Source organism: Oncorhynchus mykiss, chromosome 10, assembly GCF_057628025.1.
Source record: "Oncorhynchus mykiss isolate SJ-2025 chromosome 10, ASM5762802v1, whole genome shotgun sequence".
Classification (NCBI taxonomy): domain Eukaryota; kingdom Metazoa; phylum Chordata; class Actinopteri; order Salmoniformes; family Salmonidae; genus Oncorhynchus; species Oncorhynchus mykiss.
The window spans coordinates 37631445-37652089 of NC_143031.1; the positions used below are offsets into that span (position 1 = coordinate 37631445).

The window sequence follows — 20645 nt, forward strand, 5'->3', positions numbered from 1 at the left end:
TATTCAGCCCCTTTACTTTCAGTGCAGCAAACTCTCTCCAGAAGTTCAGTGAGGATCTCTGAATGATCCAATGTTGACCTAAATGACTAATGATGATAAATACAATCCACCTGTGTGTAATCAAGTCTCCGTATAAATGCACCTGCACTGTGATAGTCTCAGAGGTCCGTCAAAAGCGCAGAGAGCATCATGAAGAACAAGGAACACACCAGGCAGGTCCGAGATACTGTTGTGAAGAAGTTTAAAGCCGGATTTGGATACAAAAAGATTTCCCAAGCTTTAAACATCCCAAGGAGCACTGTGCAAGCGATAATATTGAAATGGAAGGAGTATCAGACCACTGCAAATCTACCAAGACCTGGCCGTCCCTCTAAACTTTCAGCTCATACAAGGAGAAGACTGATCAGAGATGCAGCCAAGAGGCCCATGATCACTCTGGATGAACTGCAGAGATCTACAGCTGAGGTGGGAGACTCTGTCCATAGGACAACAATCAGTCGTATATTGCACAAATCTGGCCTTTATGGAAGAGTGGCAAGAAGAAAGCCATTTCTTAAAGATATCCATAAAAAGTGTTGTTTAAAGTTTGCCACAAGCCACCTGGGAGATACACCAAACATGTGGAAGAAGGTGCTCTGGTCAGATGAAACCAAAATTGAACTTTTTGGCAACAATTTTTGGCGTAAAAGCAACACAGCTGAACACACCATCCCCACTGTCAAACATGGTGGTGGCAGCATCATGGTTTGGGCCTGCTTTTCTTCAGCAGGGACAGGGAAGATGGTTAAAATTGATGGGAAGATGGATGGAGCCAAATACAGGACCATTCTGGAAGAAAACCTGATGGAGTCTGCAAAAGACCTGAGACTGGGACGGAGCTTTGTCTTCCAACAAGACAATGATCCAAAACATAAAGCAAAATCTACAATGGAATGGTTCAAAAATAAACATATCCAGGTGTTAGAATGGCCAAGTCAAAGTCCAGACCTGAATCCAATCGAGAATCTGTGGAAAGAACTGAAAAATGCTGTTCACAAATGCTCTCCATCCAACCTCACTGAGCTCGAGCTGTTTTGCAAGGAGGAATGGGAAAAAATGTCAGTCTCTCGATGTGCAAAACTGATAGAGACATACCGCAAGCGACTTACAGCTGTAATCGCAGCAAAAGGTGGCGCTACAAAGTATTAACTTAAGGGGGCTGAATAATTTTGCACGCCCAATTTTTCAGTTTTTGATTTGTTAAAAAAGTTTGAAATATCCAATAAATGTCGTTCCACTTCATGATTGTGTCCCACTTGTTGTTGATTCTTCACAAAAAAATACAGTTTTATATCTTTATGTTTGAAGCCTGAAATGTGGCAAAAGGTTGCAAAGTTCAAGGGGGCCGAATACTTTCGCAAGGCACTGTAAATGTTGTTCGGACCTCAAGTTCTATGAGGTGGAAGAAATTCCTTTGTTCTCTATGAAAATTCACTCTGTCGTTATACTGTGTGGCCATGAGGAGATCCTCTCCTCAGGAATTTACGACCTCTCTCTGACCACAGCAGTCTGGTTGTAGGAGCAGAGAGCGGGGGATGGTGCTCGATGTACCCAAAGAGGGCAACGTCATGACACACTTGATTAAATGAGGATTACATAGTATATTGTAAGCAGGTACTTCCACACAGGTGTGGTTCCATGTATAAAAATGCCCAGTTGCTCATTATTTTGGCTACCATGGTTAGAAGAAGAGATCTCAGTGATTCTGAAAGAGGGGTCTCAACCCAGCTAGCACATAACATTCTGAGGTGATTTTTGTGTCCTATGGTTATTTTGCATATAACCTTCCCACAACTTTCTTGGAATGGTGTAGGATAGTTGCTTGGCTTTGGAACGTTCTCATCACATTTAAGGTATTTCATTACTTTAACTGAATGTTTCCTAAACGTTCAACTTTAAATGTTGGTAATGTTCTAGGAACGTTCTCCAACTGGTTTGTCATGGGGAATGTTCTCAAATAGTTCAGAGAAGGTTAAAAAAATATTCTGTGGGAATTTCAGTACTTTAGCATAATGATTTTCTACAAGTTTTCTCATGGTTCTATTTAAAGTCATGTTCTCAAATTGTTCCAAGAATGTTAATAGAAGGTCTAAGGTCCCAGGGATGGGTTTCTACTACGCTAACATATGGAATTGTTTTAAGAAGGTCATACCAAGGATCATTTAGCTATTTGATTTAGAATGTTATTTGATGAAACATTTTCATTTGGCCTTACTGCTATTAGCCTATAGAAACACATTGAACTACATATTCATCATGTCAAAACAGATCATTTGTATTTATTTTTGGACTATGTATTGAAGTGCCTGTCCTATGTCAGAGATAAGTTCAGAAAATTATTTATATATTTTTTTTACCCATATTTAACCCATTTTTGGCACTAAAGTACTTTCATAATAAAAAAATCTGGTACAGGGTTACCTTCAGATGAGTCTTGTGAGACTTGTGGGCATCCTAGAGCAAAACATGAGAGTCTAACCTTTTGATGGTGTGGTCATATTAGTGTGTAGCCCAAACTGTTCAGACACTACTGGCAGATCGGCAGTATTGGCTTCAGACGAGTCCCCTGACACTCGTAGAGCTAAATGGAAAACACCATTGTGAGAGTCTCACCTTTCCATAGAGGGGAAGACACTACAGATATTTCCGTGATAAGACCAATTTTTGGAATCTCCTGGTCTGACAAACACTGCTGCAGCTCTGCCACATTCCACTCCAGATGCAGAAGGTCGACATCGACGCAGCATGCAACAAACATATCTCTAGTTGAAACAGGATACATTTTAATGGGGATTTTCATTTTAATGCTGATCAAATGTAGGTTAATAGGGAACTTTTTTCTGTGGGAAATTCAGTACTTCAGCATATCATTTCCTACAGATTTTCTCATGGTTGGGGCGGCAGGTAGCCTAGTGGTTAGAGTGTTGGACCAGTAACCAAAAGGTTGCAAGATTGAATCTCCAAGCTGACAAGGTAAAAATCTGCCATTCTGCCCCTGAACAAGACAGTTAACACACTGTTCCTAGGCTGTCATTGAAAATAAGAATTTGTTCTTAACTGACTTGCCTTTTTTAAAGGCTCTATTTAAAGTAATGTTCTCAAGTTGTTCTCATAACATTAAGAAAACTTTCCATAAAAACCACAAGTAAAGTTTAGAAATGTTATAAAAAAATAATGACATTCTGTTATGTTCTCAGCATCAATAAAACTCTTTCTATCTTATATCTTGTTAAGTGTGGTCAGTGTGGTCATGGATAGAGAACAGAAGGTTATAGGTTGAAAAAGAAATGTGTTGGCATGATTAATAGCTAAGGAAATCATTTTCCATATGTCCTATCTGTGATTGGAGTTAAAAAATACAGATCAAGTCGGAAGTTTACAAACACTTAGGTTGGAGTCATTAAAAGTCGTTTTTCAATCACAAATTTCCTGTTAACAAATAATAGTTTTGGGAAGTCGGTTAGGACATCTACTTTGTGCATGACACAAGTCATTTTTCCAACAAATTTTTCACTTATAATTCAGAGTATGACAATTCCAGTGAGTCAGAAGTTTACATACACTAAGTTGACTGTGCCTTTATACAGCTTGGACAATTCCAGAAAATTATGTCATGGCTTTAGAAGCTTCTGATAGGCTAATTGACATCCTTTGAGTCGTTTGGAGGTGTACCTGTGGAAGTATTTCAAGGCCTACCTTCAAACTCAGTGCCTCTTTGCATGACATCATTGGAAAATCAAAAGAAATCAGCCAAGACCTCAGAAAAATAATTGTAGACCTCCACAAGTCTGGTTCATCCCTGGGAGCAATTTCCAAACGCCTGAAAGTACCACGTTCATCTGTACAAACAATAGTACGCAAGTATAAACACCATGGGACCATGCAGCCATCATACCGCTCAGGAAGGAGACGTGTTCTGTCTCCTAGAGATGAATGTACTTTGGTGCGAAAAGTGCAAATCAATCCCAGAACAACAGCAAAGGACCTCGTGAAGGAAGGAAACCGGTACAAAAGTATCTATATCCACAGTGAAATGAGTCCTATATCGACATAACCTGAAAGGCCACTCAACAAGGAAGAAACCACTGCTCCAAAACCGCCAAAAAACTAGACTACGGATTACAACTGCACATGGGGATAAAGATGGTACTTTTTGGAGAAATATCCTCTGGTCTGATAAAACAAAAATAGAACTGTTTGGCCATAATGACCATTGTTATGTTTGGAGGAAAAAGGGGGAGGCTTGCAAGCCTTAGAACACCATTACAACCATGAAGCATGGGGGTGGCAGCATCATGTTGTGGAGGTGCTTTGCTGCAGGATGGACTGGTGCACTTCACAAAATAGATGGCTGCATGAGGGAGGAAAATTATGGGGATATATTGAAACAACAGCTCAAGACATCAGTCAGGAAGTTAAAGCTTGGATGCAAATGGGTCTTCCAAATGGACAATGACCCCAAGCATACTTCCAAAGTTGTGGCAAAATGGCTTAAGGACATCAAAGTCAAGGTATTGGAAATTATTGGGTATTGGGAATTTTTACTAGGATTAAATGTCAGGAATTGTGAAAAACTGAGTTTAAATGTATTTGGCTAAGGTGTATGTAAATGTCTGACTTCAAGTTATTGAAACAGTAAAAGTTTTAAGGAAGTTACAAAAGTGCGTTAATTAAACCTCCCAGGAAGACTTTCAAGGAACCAGAGTAAAACGTTCTCAGAACCTCCCTGCAACCTAAAAATAAACGTTTCCAGAACAGGTGAAATTGTCACTTCTGTTTGTAGAATGTTTAGAAAACTTCTCTGGAAACGTATGGCTTCGTTCTCACAACCAATGTGAAATCAAAATTATTAGTTCCCACAACTTCCGAGGTACCAAATGTGTTAGCTGGGAAAGGAGTATATGGAGTTTTAAATTTGTGTCTCAGTAACCAGATCTCAACCCAATTGAATACTTATGGGAGATTCTGGAGCGGCGCTTGAGACTGTGTTTTCCACCACCATCAACAAAACACCAAATTATAGAATTTCTTGCGCAAGAATGGTTACGCATCCCTTCAATGGAGTTCTGCCAAGGTGCATTGAAGCCGTTCTGGCGGCTCATTGTGGCCCAGCACCCTATTAAGACACTTTGTGTTGGTGTTACCTGTATCATTTAGGCATCCACAAAATGATAGTTATTCAGGCAGTAATTCATATTACCCAGTTGTCAGTGTGAGATGCAGCATATAGAATGATCCCTTACTGTCTTCTTCTGTCTGCAGTGTAAAACATTGTCTGGGATCTGTGACCACATCATCTCGCTGTCCTCTGATTCGCTGGTGTCCCAGTCGGCCCATCTGGAGGTGGTGCACCTGACCAATATCATGCCCAGCGAGGGCCTGGTTAGTTCTCACTCTATACTATACTATACTATAGATGCCTTCAATCATACCTCCACAGGAGCTGAACAAGGAGTTTGTCTAAGATACTCAGTCTTTGACAGGATAGTTCTATGACAGAGAAAACAGGCTCACTTTGTTTGCTGTTGCTTACAAGTTTCATAACAAGATATTGGGAAGTGTAAGTCTCATCATTATTACTACATTATTCTCCTTTTAAGTTTAATAATGTTCAGCCTTTTTCCTCTCATTTAGGGAATGTACATCAAATCTACATACGACGGCCTTCATGTCATCACTGGGACCACTGAGAACGTAAGTCTACTTTCTGGACCCTGTTACCCTGTAGTAAAACAAATGTTTTACTTTACACATTCTCTGCTAACCATACCCACTCTTGCCACCATACCTTTAATCTCGGTTAACCCAGAACTAAAGTCTTGCGTAATTGGTCAGATGCTCGATTAAGTTCTGGGTCCATATGTGTTGAGAAGAGATTGGAACCGACAACTCTATGGGCCAAATGTCCCCTCCCCTTCTTAAATTCAAAAGATGCTAACAGCTGCGAAATCGTGATTTGTCCAAAGCACCAGAACTAATGCTGCTCGTTATCTCACGCATCCCATTGTATCATGAAAGATCTACGGTACCATTTATGTTTACGTACTGTAGTCTGTCCATGAGAGATTACCATACCTTTGTTTTTGTCTCCTACCATTGGCTTGCTTCTTTGACCCATGAGCTTCTTGTAGTGCTATAAAGATCAGCTCCTCTGGTTGGGACTCTGGGATAACTGTTCAATTAATGCAGCCAATAGTGAACACCCTAATTAACATCTGGGTGTTTAATTGGGGGTGAAACAGAGGAGGGGTGACAGAGGCTTACAGATGGTAGTATTGCACAGAGAACCACAGCTCTTCTAACTGGCAACACTTTCAAAGCAGGACTGGGATGGGGAGGATTCTCTGTAGGAGATGGAGAGGGAATGGGTGCTGCTGTTTAATGTGATGTTTAAGTTTTACTCAGACACATACTGTGACTGATAATTTTTGTTATTTCCGAGCCCCTATGGAAGGAAAATACTGGAGATATTGTACAAAGTGTGCAGTCGTAGTACCACGGTATGAAGGGAGGTATAGAGGCTGGTGATGTCTCTGCCAAGTGATATATCTCATCTGGTCTTTTCAATTGCTGCTAAATGGTGGCTGAGATTTATATATTTTATTTTATTTTATTAGGATCCCCATTAGTCGACGCCAATGGCAACAGCTAGTCTTACTGGGGTCTGACATATAACGAAAAATACATTATAGACAAAATACTTTTTGCATTTTACATACTTTTTTAAAATGTATGTTTTTAAATGTAACACTCTTTAGACTGTTACTGGACATTTTGGGGCTGTGCCACCGTAGCCTCCCCTTGCAGATCAGTCTTTGCTTTAGCCAACTCCTTTGTTCTGTTCATTACCATGCCATGTACAGTGCATTCAGAAAGTTTTCAGACCCCTTGACTTTTTCCACATTTTGTTAAGTTACAGCCTAATTCTAAAATTGATTAAATAGTTTTCCCCCCCTCATCAACCAACACACAATACCCAATAACCACAAAGCAAGGGTTTCAGACATGAAAAACAGAAATATCACATTTACATAAGTATTCAGACCCTTTACTCAGTACTTTGTTGAAGCACCTTTGGCAGATTACAGCCTCGAGTCTTCTTGGGTAGGACTACAAGCTTGGCTCACCTGTATTTGGGGGGTTTCTCCCATTCTTCTCTGTAGATCCTCTCAAGCTCTGTCAGGTTGGATGAGAAGCGTTGCTACAAAGTTATTTTCAGGTCTCTCCAGAGATGTTGGATCAGGCTCAAGTCCGGGCTCTGGCTGGGCCAATCAAGGACATTCAAAGACTTGTCCCTAAGCCACCCCTGAGTTGTTTTGGCTGTGTGCTTTGGATCGTTGTACTGTTGGAAGGTGAACATTCGCCCCAGTCTGAGATCCTGAGCGCTCTGGAGCAGGTTTTCATCAAGGATCTCTCTGTACTTTGCTCCATGCATCTTTGCCTCACTCCTGACTAGTCTCCCAGTCCCTGCCGCTGAAAAACATCCCAACAGCATGATGCTGCCACCACCATGCTTCACAGTATGGATGGTGCCAGGTTTCCTACAGAGGTGACGCTTGGCATTCAGGCCAGCGAGTTAAATCTTGGTTTCATCAGACCAGAGAATTTAGCTTCTCTTGGTCTGAGAGTCTTTAGGTGCCTTTTGACAAACTCCAAGCAGGGCTGTCAGGTGCCTTTTATAGAGGAGTGGCTTCCATCTAGCCACTCTACCATAAAGGCCTGATTGGTGGAGTGCTGCGGAGATGGTTGTCCTTCTGGATGGTTCTCCCATCTCCACAGAGGAACTCTATAGCTCTGTCAGAGTGACCATTGGGTTCTTGGTCACCTCCCTGACCAAGGTCCTTCTCCCCTGATTGCTCATTTAAGAATGATGGAGGCCACTGTGTTCTTGGGGACATTCAATGCTGCAGACATTTTTTGGTACCCTTCCCCAGATCTGTGCCTTGACACAATCCTGTCTCGGAGCTCTACAGACAATTACTTCGACCTCCTGACTTGGTTTTTGCTCTGACAACTGTGGAACCTTATATAGACAGGTGTGTGCCTTTCCAAATCATGTCCAATTAATGGAATTTACCACAGGTGGACTCCAATCAAGTTGTAGAAATATCTCAAGGATGATCAATTGAAGCAGGATGCACCTGAGCTCAATTTTGAGTCTCATAGCAAAGGGTCTAAATACTTATGTAAATAAGGTATTTCTGTTTTCGCTTTGTCATTATGGGGTATTCTGTGTAGATTGGTGAGGATTACATTTAAAAAATAATAATTTTGGAATAAGGCTGTAACGTAACATAATGTGGAAAAAGTCAAGGGATCTGAAAACTTTCCAAAGGCACTGTATGTCATGTTTGGCATGACAATAAATTCAAAGTAGTTGGCCAAAGCGTATACTTACGTAGTAGTTAGTATATGACCTATACTGACAAACCATAGACAAAGGTCTCTGATGACAATGATCTGTCTGTTTATATTGCCATGATGGCACAGTCGATGTGTCCTAACCTCTACTTGTCTTACTTGGATACTGTCTGTCACTGTCTCTGCAGTCTCCAGCTGACCAGTGCAAGAAGATCCATGCGGGAGACGAGGTTATTCAGGTCAATCACCAAACTGTGGTGAGTCCAGACTGAGTGTTCCACTGTGGATACTGAGTACAGCACTGAGTACTGTTATGTCATTTAGTCCTACAGGATCTCTCTCAGGGTCTGTGAAATACATTCTGTTCAGTCTGGGTCAGGAAAGGTCAGCTATCATGAATGAGAAACGTCTGCTTTCCTAGACTCTATACTCCTCTAGCCCAGCCTGTCTGGGGACTAAATGCGTTGCCTTTGGAAGCCAAGTACAAGGTGCTTATTTAGTTCTTCCTAGTACCTAATTAGTCCTCAATTAATCATTTAGTATCTGGTAGTTAGGGATTTAATGTACTTGTAAGGATACAGGGGTCTGGATAGTCATTAATTGATAATGAGCTTTTAGTTCCCAATGTAACCGAGTCGGTTCATTTAACACACATGGGTTGGCAGCACTGGACAATCCATTTAATCTGACCTGATCAACTTTAAACAGCAAAAAGGACAGTCAAATCACTCCTCTATATTCATCAATAGATACCTTAGTTATGGTTAATCAAATTATCTACATCAATGTTTTCTTCTCTTTAGTAGATACATTGAAACACATCTTTCTTGTGGCTTTCTTTTGTAAAATAACTATGAATTAACTGATTTATTTTCAAACAATTGTCAACATGTAACATCACATTAAGGTGTGGGATGTTCACTGTATTACAAGGAACAATAGCAGCATATCTATTTCACTCCAGAGAAGTAGCCACGTTGGTGCAGATGCTATCCTACAGTAGCTTCGAACTAACGTTTGCTAGCTATCAAGCTAGCCAGGTTTCCTTAGCAGCTTGTACACTGCCTACTGCTCTTGTGGCTCCACGGATTGTCCTGGTAGTGTGACTGTTTGAATCCCTGCTTTTTGTTGCTGTTTCCATCTGTCCTGTGACCGGCCCGGTCTGGACCGGCCCGGTCTGTAACAGCATAGCTTAGCATTGCTACCATGACAAAGACCAAAGCCGGTGGGAGCATCGTTGAGGACAGTGGTGTCTCTCTTACAGTGGTGTCTCTCTATCACAGGTGAAGGAACTTTTAAACAAACAAAAATAGTTCTACAAGCAGTTGTTACAACAACAAGAAAAAGCTTCAAGTGTTGTGTCCAAATACTGCTGGAGTCAACTAAGAAAATAATGAATGATCTGACCAGAGAGGTCCAGGACCTGAAGAACAGTTTGCAGTTCTCCCAGGGTCAGATCGATGAGTTTAAAAAGGAGAACAGCAAGATAATAGCAATCTGTAAGTCATTGAGAGAGGACATTCGTTCTGTATTTGAATCCATAATAACAATGACGGAGAACTCCGATTATCTCGAGGGACAATCAAGGCGGAACAACACTGTTGTGGATGGAATCGCAGAATCTCCACGAGACCTGGACGGAGTCTGAGGATAAAGTGAGGGAAATGATAATTGAGAAACTGAAGATGGACCACAGCAAGATTGAAGTGGAGCACGTACACAGAACTGGAAAACCCAGGCCTATAGTGGTCAAGTTCCTGATGTTCAAGAACAAGGTAGCTGTTCTGAAAAGAGCAAATAACTTGAGAGGAACATACATCTTCCTTAACGAGGACTATCCTGAAGCTGTGCGCCAGAAGAGGAAAGAACTTATCCCAACCATGAAACCTGCCAAAGCGCATGGGGACATTGCTTACATCCGCTATAACAGGCTCATTGTCCACCCTCCCTCCCAAAAGCCTACAAAGGATGTGAGAGCCAAGCCTGTGGGTTCATATTTTCAATCCCACAGCACACACACCACCAACTGATTGATGGACTCCTGAATAATGTTTTTTCTTGCTTTGTTTGTTATTTTCTATCTCTGATAAGCTATCCAGGAAAGGGCAAAAAATGGCCCATATTAATATATGTAGCCTTAGAAAATAAGGTTAATGAAATCAATAACTTGCTTAACATCAGATAACAATATATTAGCCATTTCTGAGACTTAGATAATTCCTTTGATACAGCAGTATCAATACTAGGATATAACATCTATAGAAAAGACAGGAATGCTTATGGGAGGTGTTGCTGTATATATTCAGAGCCATATCCCTGTAATGCTTAGAGAGGATCTCATGTCAAGTGTTATTGAAGTGTTGTGGTTGCAGGTTCATCTGCCTCATCTAAAGCCTATTTTTTCTAGGGTGCTGCTATAGTCCACCAAATGCTAACAGTCAGCATCTAAATAATCTGTGTGAAATGCCTGATAGTGTATGTGATGTAAACAGAAGTCTACTTTCTTGGGGACTTGAATATTCACTGGTTTTTATCAAGTTGTTCACTCAAGAGGAAGCGTCTCACTGCAAACAGTGCCTGTAATCTAGTTCAGGTTATTAATCAACATACCAGGGTGTTTACAAACACGACAGAAACAAGACCCTCTGGATGTATTGATCACATCTTTACTAATATTGTAGAACATTGTTCTAAGGCTGTATCTGTACCCATTGGATGCAGTGATTACAATATAGGGGCTATATTCAGGAAAGCCAAGTTTCCAAAACCATGCACCAGTTAAGAACTGTTAAGGCTCCATGGGTTGATGAGGAATTGAAAAATGTATGGTTGACAGAGATTGGGCAAACGGAGTTGCTAATAAGTCTGGCTGCACATCTGACTGGCTGACTTACTGCAAATTGAGAAATGATGTGACTAAACCCATCATAAAGAAGAAGAAGAAGCCAAGATGATATAAAGAGTGACAGAATAAAATAAAATAAATGATGGGCAGAAACTGATGATTCAACCCTGTACACGTCAGCAACCACAGCTAGTGAAATCACTGCAACCCTAAACAAAGAGTTGCCATCAGTTTTAGAATGGGTGGCTAGCAATAAACTGGTCCTGAACATATCTAAAACTAAGAGGATTGTATTTAGTACAAATAATTCTATAAGTTCTATAACTCAGCTGAATCTGGGAATGAATGGTGTATCTGTTAAGCAAGTTGAGGAGACTACATTACTTGGTGTTGCCTTAGATTGTAAACTGTCATGGTCAAAACATATTGATGTAATGGTTGTAAAGATGGGGAGAGGTCTGTCCGTAATAAAGAGATACTCTGCTTTTTTGACACTACACTCCACAAAGCAAGTCCTGCAGGCTCTAGTTTTATCTTGATTATTGTCCAGTCATTTGGTCATGTGCTGCAAAGAAGGACATAGTTAAGCTGCAGCCGGCCCAGAACAGAGTGGGACAATTTGTTCTTTATTGTAATCAGAGGGCTAATACTGTATTAATACTATACATGCCAGTCTCTTTGGCTAAGAGTTGAGGAAAGACTGACTGCATCACTTATTTTTATAAGAAACATGAATGTGTTGGAAATTCCCAATTGTTTGCATAGTCATCTTACACACAGCACTGACACACACACTTACCCATCAGACACGCCAGCAGGGGTATTTTCAAGTCCTGGCGTCCAGAACAAATTCAAGGAAACTTACAGTATTATACAGAGCCATGATTGCATGGAACACCTTTCCATCTCATATAGCATAAGTGAACAGCAAACCTGGTTTCAAAAAACAAATAAAGCAACACCTCACGGCACAATCCCTCTCCCCCATGTGACCTTCTTGTTGTGTGTATGTACTGACATGTATATGTAACTGATAGCTACGCACACACACACACACACCCTACATGCTAATTTTTTTAAATGTATGTAAATTGTAAAGTAGTTTGTCTGTAATGTATTTTTCGTTATTTGTCAGACCCCGTTAAGACTAGCTGTCACCATTGGCGTTGGCTGATGAGGATTTCTCATAGCAATCTGATCAAAATCAAAGCTTTGCAGCATTCAGCATTCCTTCTATTTTTGCCAGAAGTAAATGTTTGTTTATCCTACTGTGGCTTATGCACACATGTACAGAAGCCACAGTAGCTACGTCATCCACTGATGAAACAGTGGCAGCTTTAGAGGTCACGACCTACTGTTTGTGTCACTTTGCATTGAGGTCTGTGTATGTTTCTCTTTGTCGTTACTGCAGAGGCCCTCCAGGCTATTTAAAGTCCAGTAAATATGATTCTAGTGGAATTGGAGATGTAGTATGAAAACAGCTGGCAGGAGATAATAAACTAACAACTAATATAAACAATGGATTGGGAGGACTGTGGCATTTTCTGTAATTTGTTTGGGTTGGTGGATGCATTAATCAGGCCACTTGTGATGTTCTCATACTGAGCAGGGGCAGTGCCCTATCTCGGTAGGGGACCATTTCTAGTAGGCTTAACTGCACATTTGTGATATATTTTTAAAATGTAAAGGGCATAGTACTTCCTCCTACCTTAACAAAGATACACTAATACGTTGTGGTTGCGGTAGCCTATTTTACTGTGTAGAGATAACTATTTTACTGTATGATCAGCCAATCACATAGATTATACATTTTATGACATGATGCTATGTCCAGAAACATGAGACAGTGGTTGTGCCAATGAACTTTCATAATATTAACAAACTATAGTTTTGGCAAGTCAGTAAGGACATCTGCTTTGTGCATGTCATTTTTCTAACAATGGTTTAAATACAGATTATTTCACTTAAAATTCACTGTATCACAATTCCATTGGGTCAGAAGTTTCATATGCTAAGTTGACTGTGCCTTTAACTGAATGGTCACATGCCTTGGCAAACATCCAATAGAAGCTTACAACTGGCGAACGTGTCCTGAGGGCCAGAGGCTAGCTAGCTTATTACATGCTTTCTCCCAGCTAGCGCATACGTTTCTGAGAACCATGTGTTTCTTAGAGCTTGGTAAGAACATGGTTGTCCTATGGTTATTTTTGCATACAACCTTCCCACAACTTTCTGGGCATGGTGCAGTATTGTTGCTTGGCTTTGGAACATTCTCCAAACATTAAAGGAACTTCACGAAAAAACTTTTTTTTTATGGTGTTTCGTTACTTTAAACAGAACATTTCCTAAAAGTTACAACATGATTACATTTAGTAACAATTTTGGTTTGTTCTCCAACTGGTTTGACATTGGGAATGTTCTCAATTAGTTAAGAGAGAGTTAAGAAACAACGTTCTTATGTGGGAATTTCAGTACTTCAGCAAAATGTTTTCAAAAGGTTTCCTCCTGGTTCTATTTAAAGTCATGTTTCCTAAAAGTTCAACCATGGTTACATTTCATTTCAATTTTGTTAATGTTCTCGAAACATTCTCCAACTGGTTTGACATTGGGAATGTTCTCAAATATTTATTCTGTGGGAATGTCAGTGCTTCAGCATAATGTTTCCTAAAGGTTTCCTCATGGTTCTATTAAAAGCCATGTTTTCAAATTGTTCAAAGAACGTAAAAAAAAACCAAAAATGTTATTTAAAACATATACTTTCTGTTCTCAGCGTCAAACAAAACTATCTCTATCCTCTATCTTGTTAAGTGTGTTCTGGTGTGTTTTTTTTACTCATGTCATGTCTATATGGCTTAAATTTGCTAGCTAGTTAACCAATAACTGTAACAATGTAATTGATAGACAATAAGTGCACATTGTGCAAATATATTTGTTTTCAATAAACATTGGAGATTAAGTATAGTTTTAAATGTTGCCAACAATCTCAACCAAACCTGTCAGTTTTGCCCCATAGTTGCGCAAGCATCGGTTTTGTTTTAATCTCACTTTTACCGTGTCACATTAAAAAAGAAATGAATTTGCATGATTAAGGAATGCTGAAGGAAAATAATTTCCATGTGTCCTACCTGTGCTTGGAGTTCAAAAAAGTAAACCCAAAATAAGGTAGCAGTGTTATTAAAAGTATTATTGAAACTTTCAGTGAAAGTTTTAAGGAAGTAATACAAAAAACTCAAAATTACCTACAATGGTAATAAAACCACCCTGGAAAACTTAAAAGGAACCAGAGTAAAACTTTCGTAAAACCTCACTTCAACCTAAAAATAAATGCTCTCGGAACAGGTGAAATGATCACTTCTGTTCTCAGAACATTAAAAAACGTCCAGAATTACCAGTCAAAAAACATGGCTTCGTTCACCACAACCAATATGAAACAAAAAACACGTTCCCACAACTTCTAAGGAACCAAATGTGCTAGCTGGGGTGTGATCTGCCAACTGCAGGCAGTGAATGTGTTTTTTTTTCTAGATGCGTCTGCATGTACAGTACCTGTCAAAAGTTTGGACATCTACATTTGAAGTGGAAGTTTACATACATTTAGGTTGGAGTCATTAAATCTCGTTTTTCAACCACTCCACAAATGTATTTTGGCTGGGGGCAGTATTGAGTAGCTTGAATGAATAAGGTGCCCAGAGTAAACTGCCTGCTACTCAGTCCCAGTTGCTAATATATGCATATTATTAGTATATTTGGATAGAAAACACTCTGAAGTTTCTAAAACTGTTTGAATGATGTCTGTGAGTATAACAGAACTCATATGGCAGGCAAAAAACAGAGAAAAAATCCAACCAGGAAGTGGGAAATCTGAGGTTGATCGTTTTTCAACTCATTCCCTATTGAAGATACAGTGGGATATTGGTCATGTTGCACTTCCTAAGGCTTCCACTAGATGTCAACAGTTTTTAGAACCTTGTTTGATGCTTCTACTGTGAAGTGGGCGCGAATGAGAGGGGAATGAGTCAGAGGTCTGCCAGAATGCCTTGAGCTCGTGATGCTCGTTCACGTGAGAGTTAGCTTGAGTTCCATTGCATTTCTACAGACAAATGAATTCTCCGGTTGGAACATTATTGAAGATTTATGTTAAAAACATCCAAAATATTGATTCTATACATCGTTTGACATGTTTCTACGGACTGTAACGGAACTTTTTTTACTTTTCGTCTGCTCCTAGTGAACGCGTTTCGTGAGTTTGGATTTGTTGACCAAACGTGCTAAAAAAAGGAGCTATTTGGACATAAATGATGAACTTTATCAAACAAAAACAAACATTTATTGTGGAACTGGGATTCCTGGGAGTGCATTCTGATGAAGATCATCAAAGGTAAGTGAATACTTATAATGTTATTTCTGACTTCTGTTGACTGCACAATATGGCGGATATCTTTTTGGCTTGTTTGGTGCTCTGAGCGCTGTACTCAGATTATTGCATGGTTTGCTTTTTCCGTAAAGCTTTTTTGAAATCTGACACAGCGGTTGCATTAAGGAGAAGTGTATCTAAAGTTCCATGTATGACACTTGTATTTTCATCAACATTTATGACGAGTGTTTCTGTAAATTGATGTGGCTCTCTGCAAAATCACTGGATGTTTTTGGAATTTCTGAATATAATGCACCAATGTATACTGAGATTTTTTAAACATAAACTTTATCGAACAAAACATACATGTATTGTGTAACATGAAGTCCTATGAGTGTCATCTGATGAAGATCATCAAAGGTTAGTGATTCATTCTATCTCTATTTCTGATTTTTGTCACTCCTCTCTTTGGCTGGTGTGACGACCCTCCCACTCATTCTCTCAACCAGCTTCAATCTTGGTGTTTTTTGGTTGTTTGTTTTGGCACCTTTCAACACCCTGTATTATCACATTCATGCAAAACACACACTACTGATGACTGATTACACACATCATTGTATATTGTACTTAGTTTACTTTATTTAATAAATATATGTTTTGTTACTCCTTATCTCCACGTTGTCTCCCTTTTGTTACGGGCTTTGAGCCGGTTCGTGACACTGGAAAAATGTCTGTGTTTTTCCTGTGACTTGGCTCTGACCTAACATAATAATTTGTGGTGCTTTCGCAGTAAAGCCTATTTGAAATCGGACACTGTGGTGGGATTAACAAGAAGAGCATCTTTAAAACGGTGTGAAATACTTGTATGTTTGAGGACTTTTAATTATGGGATTTCGGTTGTTTTGAATTTGGCGCCCTGCGCTTTCACTGGCTGTTGTCATATCGATCCCGATAGCGGGATCACAGCCGTAAGAAGTTTTAACAAACTATAGTTTTGGCAAGTCGGTTAGGACATCTACTTTGTGCATGACACAAGTAATTTTTCCAACAATTGTTTACAGACAGATTATTTCACTTATAGTTCACTGTATCACAATTCCAGTGGGTCAGAAGTTTACATACACTAAGTTGACTGTGCCTTTAAACAGTTTGGACAATTCCAGAAAATTATGTCATGGATTTAGAAGCTTCTGATAGGTGTACCTGTGGATGTATTTCAAGGCCTACCTTCAAACTCAGTGCCTCTTTGCTTGACATCATGGGAAAATCAAAAGAAATCAACCAAGACCTCAGAAGAAAAATTGCAGACCTCCACAAGTCTGGTTCATCCTTGGAAGCAATTTCCAAACGCCTGAAAGTACCACGTTCATCTGTACAAACAATAGTACACAAGTAGAAACACCATGGGACCACGCAGCTATTACACCGCTCAGGAAGGAGATGTGTTCTGTCTCCTAGAGATGAATGTACTTTGGTGCGAAAAGTGCAAGTCAATCACAGAACAACAGCAAAGGACCCTGTGAAGATGCTGGAGGAAACAGGTACAAAAGATCGTACTTAAAAAAAAAAAAATGTCCTCTGGTCTGTGGAAACAAATATAGAACTGTTTGGCCATAATGACCATTGTTATGTTTGGAGGAGAAAGGGGGAGGCTTGCAAGCCAAAGAACACCCTTACAACCATGAAGCACGGGGTGGCAGCATCATGTTGTGGAGGTGCTTTGCTGAAGGAGGGACTGGTGCACTTCACAAAATAGATGGCGTCATGAGGGGGGAAAATTATGGGGATATATTGAAACAACAGCTCAAGACATCAGTCAGGAAGTTAAAGCTTGGATGCAAATGGGTCTTCCAAATGGACAATGACCCCAAGCATACTTCCAAAATTGTGGCAAAATGGCTTAAGGACAACAAAGTCAAGGTATTGGAGTGGCCATCACAAAGCCCTGACCTCAATCCTATAGAACATTTTGTGGGCAGAACTGAAAAAGCATGTGCGAGCAAGGAGGCCTACAAACATGACTCAGTTACACCAGCTCTGTCAGGAGGAATGGGCCAAAATTCAGCCAACTTATTGTGGGAAGCGTGTGGAAGGCTACCCGAAACCATTGACCCAAGTTAAACAATTTAAAGGCAATGCTACCAAATACTAATTGAGTGTATGTAAACTTCTGACCCACTGGGAATGTGATGAAAGACACAAAAGCTGAAATAGATCATTCTCTCAACTATTATTCTGGCATGCCACATTCTTTAATGAAGTGGTGATCCTAACTGACCTTAAACAGGACATTTTTACTTAGATTAAATGTCAGGAATTGTGAAAAACTGAGATTAAATGTATTTTGGCTAAGGTGTATGTAAACTTCCGACTTCAACTGTGCTTATTCAAGGGTTTATCTTTATTTGTATTTTTTTTTACAATATAGAATAATAGTGAAGACCTCAAAACTATGAAATAACACATATGGAATCATGTAAACTTTGAGATTCTTCAAAGTTGCCACTCTTTGCCTTGTTGACAGCTTTGCACACGCTTGACATTCTCTCAACCAGCTTCACCTGAAATGCTTTTCCAACTGTCTTGAAGGAGTTCTAACGTATGCTGAGCACTTGTTGGCTGCTTTTACAACATTTGTAAATGTTACAACATTCCAAGATGGCGTAGCAGTCATGCGTCTTTGTCTGATCTTCATCTTGTCGTGTCCCGTGTACATATCTTTTTTCTTTGCATATATTTAGTATATATTTTTTAACCTCAACTCCAACATTCTCTCCTGCCTCTCCCAATGTGGTATGGATCTGCTATTTTCTTTACTTTAGAACCGGAAGCCCCAACAGAAGCCAGCCATCTAACTAGCTACTAGTTAACTAGCCACTGCTAGCGGTCATCAGCTAACCTTTAGCCTGGACATCTCCTGCAAGTCTGCACAGCGCGATTCATCCCAGAGCATACCGGACATATCGCTCTTGCTGCTGGTGATTCTCTGATCCACCTCTACACAGACGACACCATTGTGTATACTTCTGGCCCTTCTTTGGACACTGTGTTAACTAACCTCCAGATGAGCTTCAATGCCATACAACTCTCCTTCCGTGGCGTCCAACTGCCCTTAAGTGCAAGTAAAACTAAATGCATGCTCTTCAACTGATCTCTGCCCGCACCTGCCCGCCTGTCCAGCATCACTACTCTGGACGGTTCTGACTTAGAATATGTGGACAACTACAAATACCTAGGTGTCTGGTTAGATTGTAAACTCTCCTTCCAGACTCACATTAAGCATCTCCAATCCAAAATTGTATCTAGAATCAGCTTCCTATTTCGCAACAAAGCATCCTTCACCCATGCTGCCAAACATACCCTCGTAAAGTGACTATCCTACCGATCCTTGACTTTGGCGATGTCATTTACAAAATAGCCCCCAACACATTACTCAGCAAATTGGTTGCAGTCTATCACAGTGCCATCCGTTTTGTCACCAAAGCCCCATATACTACCCACCACTGCGACCTGTATGCTCTCGTTGGCTGACCCTCGCTTCATATTCGTCGCCAAACCCACTGGCTCCAGGTCATCTATATGTCTTTGCTTGGGAAAGCCCCGCCTTATCTCAGCTCACTGGTCACCATAGCAGCACCCACCCGTAGCAGGCGCTCCAGCAAGTATATTTCACTGGTCACCCCCAAAGCCAATTCCAACTTTGGCAGACTTTCCTTCCAGTTTTCTGCTGCCAATGACTGGAACGAATTGCAAAAATCACTGAAGCTGAAGACTCATATCTCCCTCTCTAACTTTAAGCACCAGCTGTCAGAGCAGCTCACAGATCACTGCTCCTGTTTATATCCCATCTGTAAATAACCCATCCAACTACCTCATCCCAATACTGTTTTTTTTGTGCTCCTTTGCACCCCAGTATCTCTACTTGCACATGAATCTTCTGTACATCTATCACTCCAGTGTTTAATTGCTAAATTGTAATTATTTTGCCACTATGGCCTATTTATTGCCTTACCTTCCTTATCTTACCTCATTTGCACACACTGTATATAGACTTTTCTATTGTGTTATTGACTTTATACTTGTTTATTCCATGTGTGTAACTCTGTTGTTGTTTGTGTACCACTGCTTTGCTTTATTTTGGCCAGGTCGCAGTTGTAAATGAGAACTTGTCCTCAAATGGCCTACCTGGTTAAATAAAGGTTAAATATATATATTTTTAAATAAAAAATAAATAAAATAACTGCGGTCCAACTCATCCCAAACCATGTCAATTTGGTTGAGGTTGGGTGATTGTGGAGGCCAGGTCATTTGATGCAGCACTCCATCACTCTCCTTGGTGAAATAGCCCTTACACAGCCTGGAGGTGTGTTGGGTCATTGTCCTGTTGAAAAACAAATGATAGTCCCACTAAGTGCAAACCAGATGGGATGGCGTATGGCTCAGAATGCTGTGCTAGCCATGCTGGTTAAGTGTGCTTGAATTCTAAATAAATCACTGACAGTGTCACCAGTAGTGTCACATCACCTCCCCCATGCTTCACGGTGGGAACTACACATGAAGAGATCATCTGTTCACGTTCTCTGTGTCTCACAAAGACACGGCGGTTGGAACCACAAATCTCAAATTTGGACTCATTAGACCAAAGCACAGATTTCCACTGGTGTAATGTCCATTGTTCGTGTTTCTTGACCCAAGCAAGTCTTTTCTTCTTATTGGTGTCCTTTAGTAGTGGTTTCTTTGCAGCAATTTGACCATGAAGGCCTGATTCACACAGTCTCCTCTGAACAGCTAATGATGAGATGTCTGTTACTTGAACTCTGTGAAGCATTTATTTGGGCTGCAATTTCTGAGGCTTTTAACTCGAATTAACTTATCCTCTTCAGCAGAGGTAACTCTGGGTCTTCCTTTCCTGTGGCGGTCCTCATGAGAGCCAGCTTCATCATAGTGCTTGATGGTTTTTGCGACTGCACCTGAAGCAACTTTCAAAGTTCTTGAAACGTTCCAGATTGACTGACCTTCATGTCTTAAAGTAATGATGGACTGTCG

The 20645-nt window shown here is 40.3% G+C and overlaps 1 protein-coding gene across 2 annotated transcripts in view; it reads left to right on the top strand.

Annotated features, from left to right (window-relative positions):
• LOC110533820 (connector enhancer of kinase suppressor of ras 2) overlaps window positions 1–20645 on the top strand; it is a 55495-nt gene that overhangs the window by 15958 nt on the left and 18892 nt on the right. For both annotated transcript variants that reach the window (XM_021618352.3, XM_036990212.2), the window contains exons 6-8: window positions 5302–5421; window positions 5674–5733; window positions 8589–8657. In XM_021618352.3, the coding sequence (XP_021474027.2) occupies window positions 5302–5421; window positions 5674–5733; window positions 8589–8657 (249 nt within the window). The remainder of the gene's footprint in view (window positions 1–5301; window positions 5422–5673; window positions 5734–8588; window positions 8658–20645) is intronic.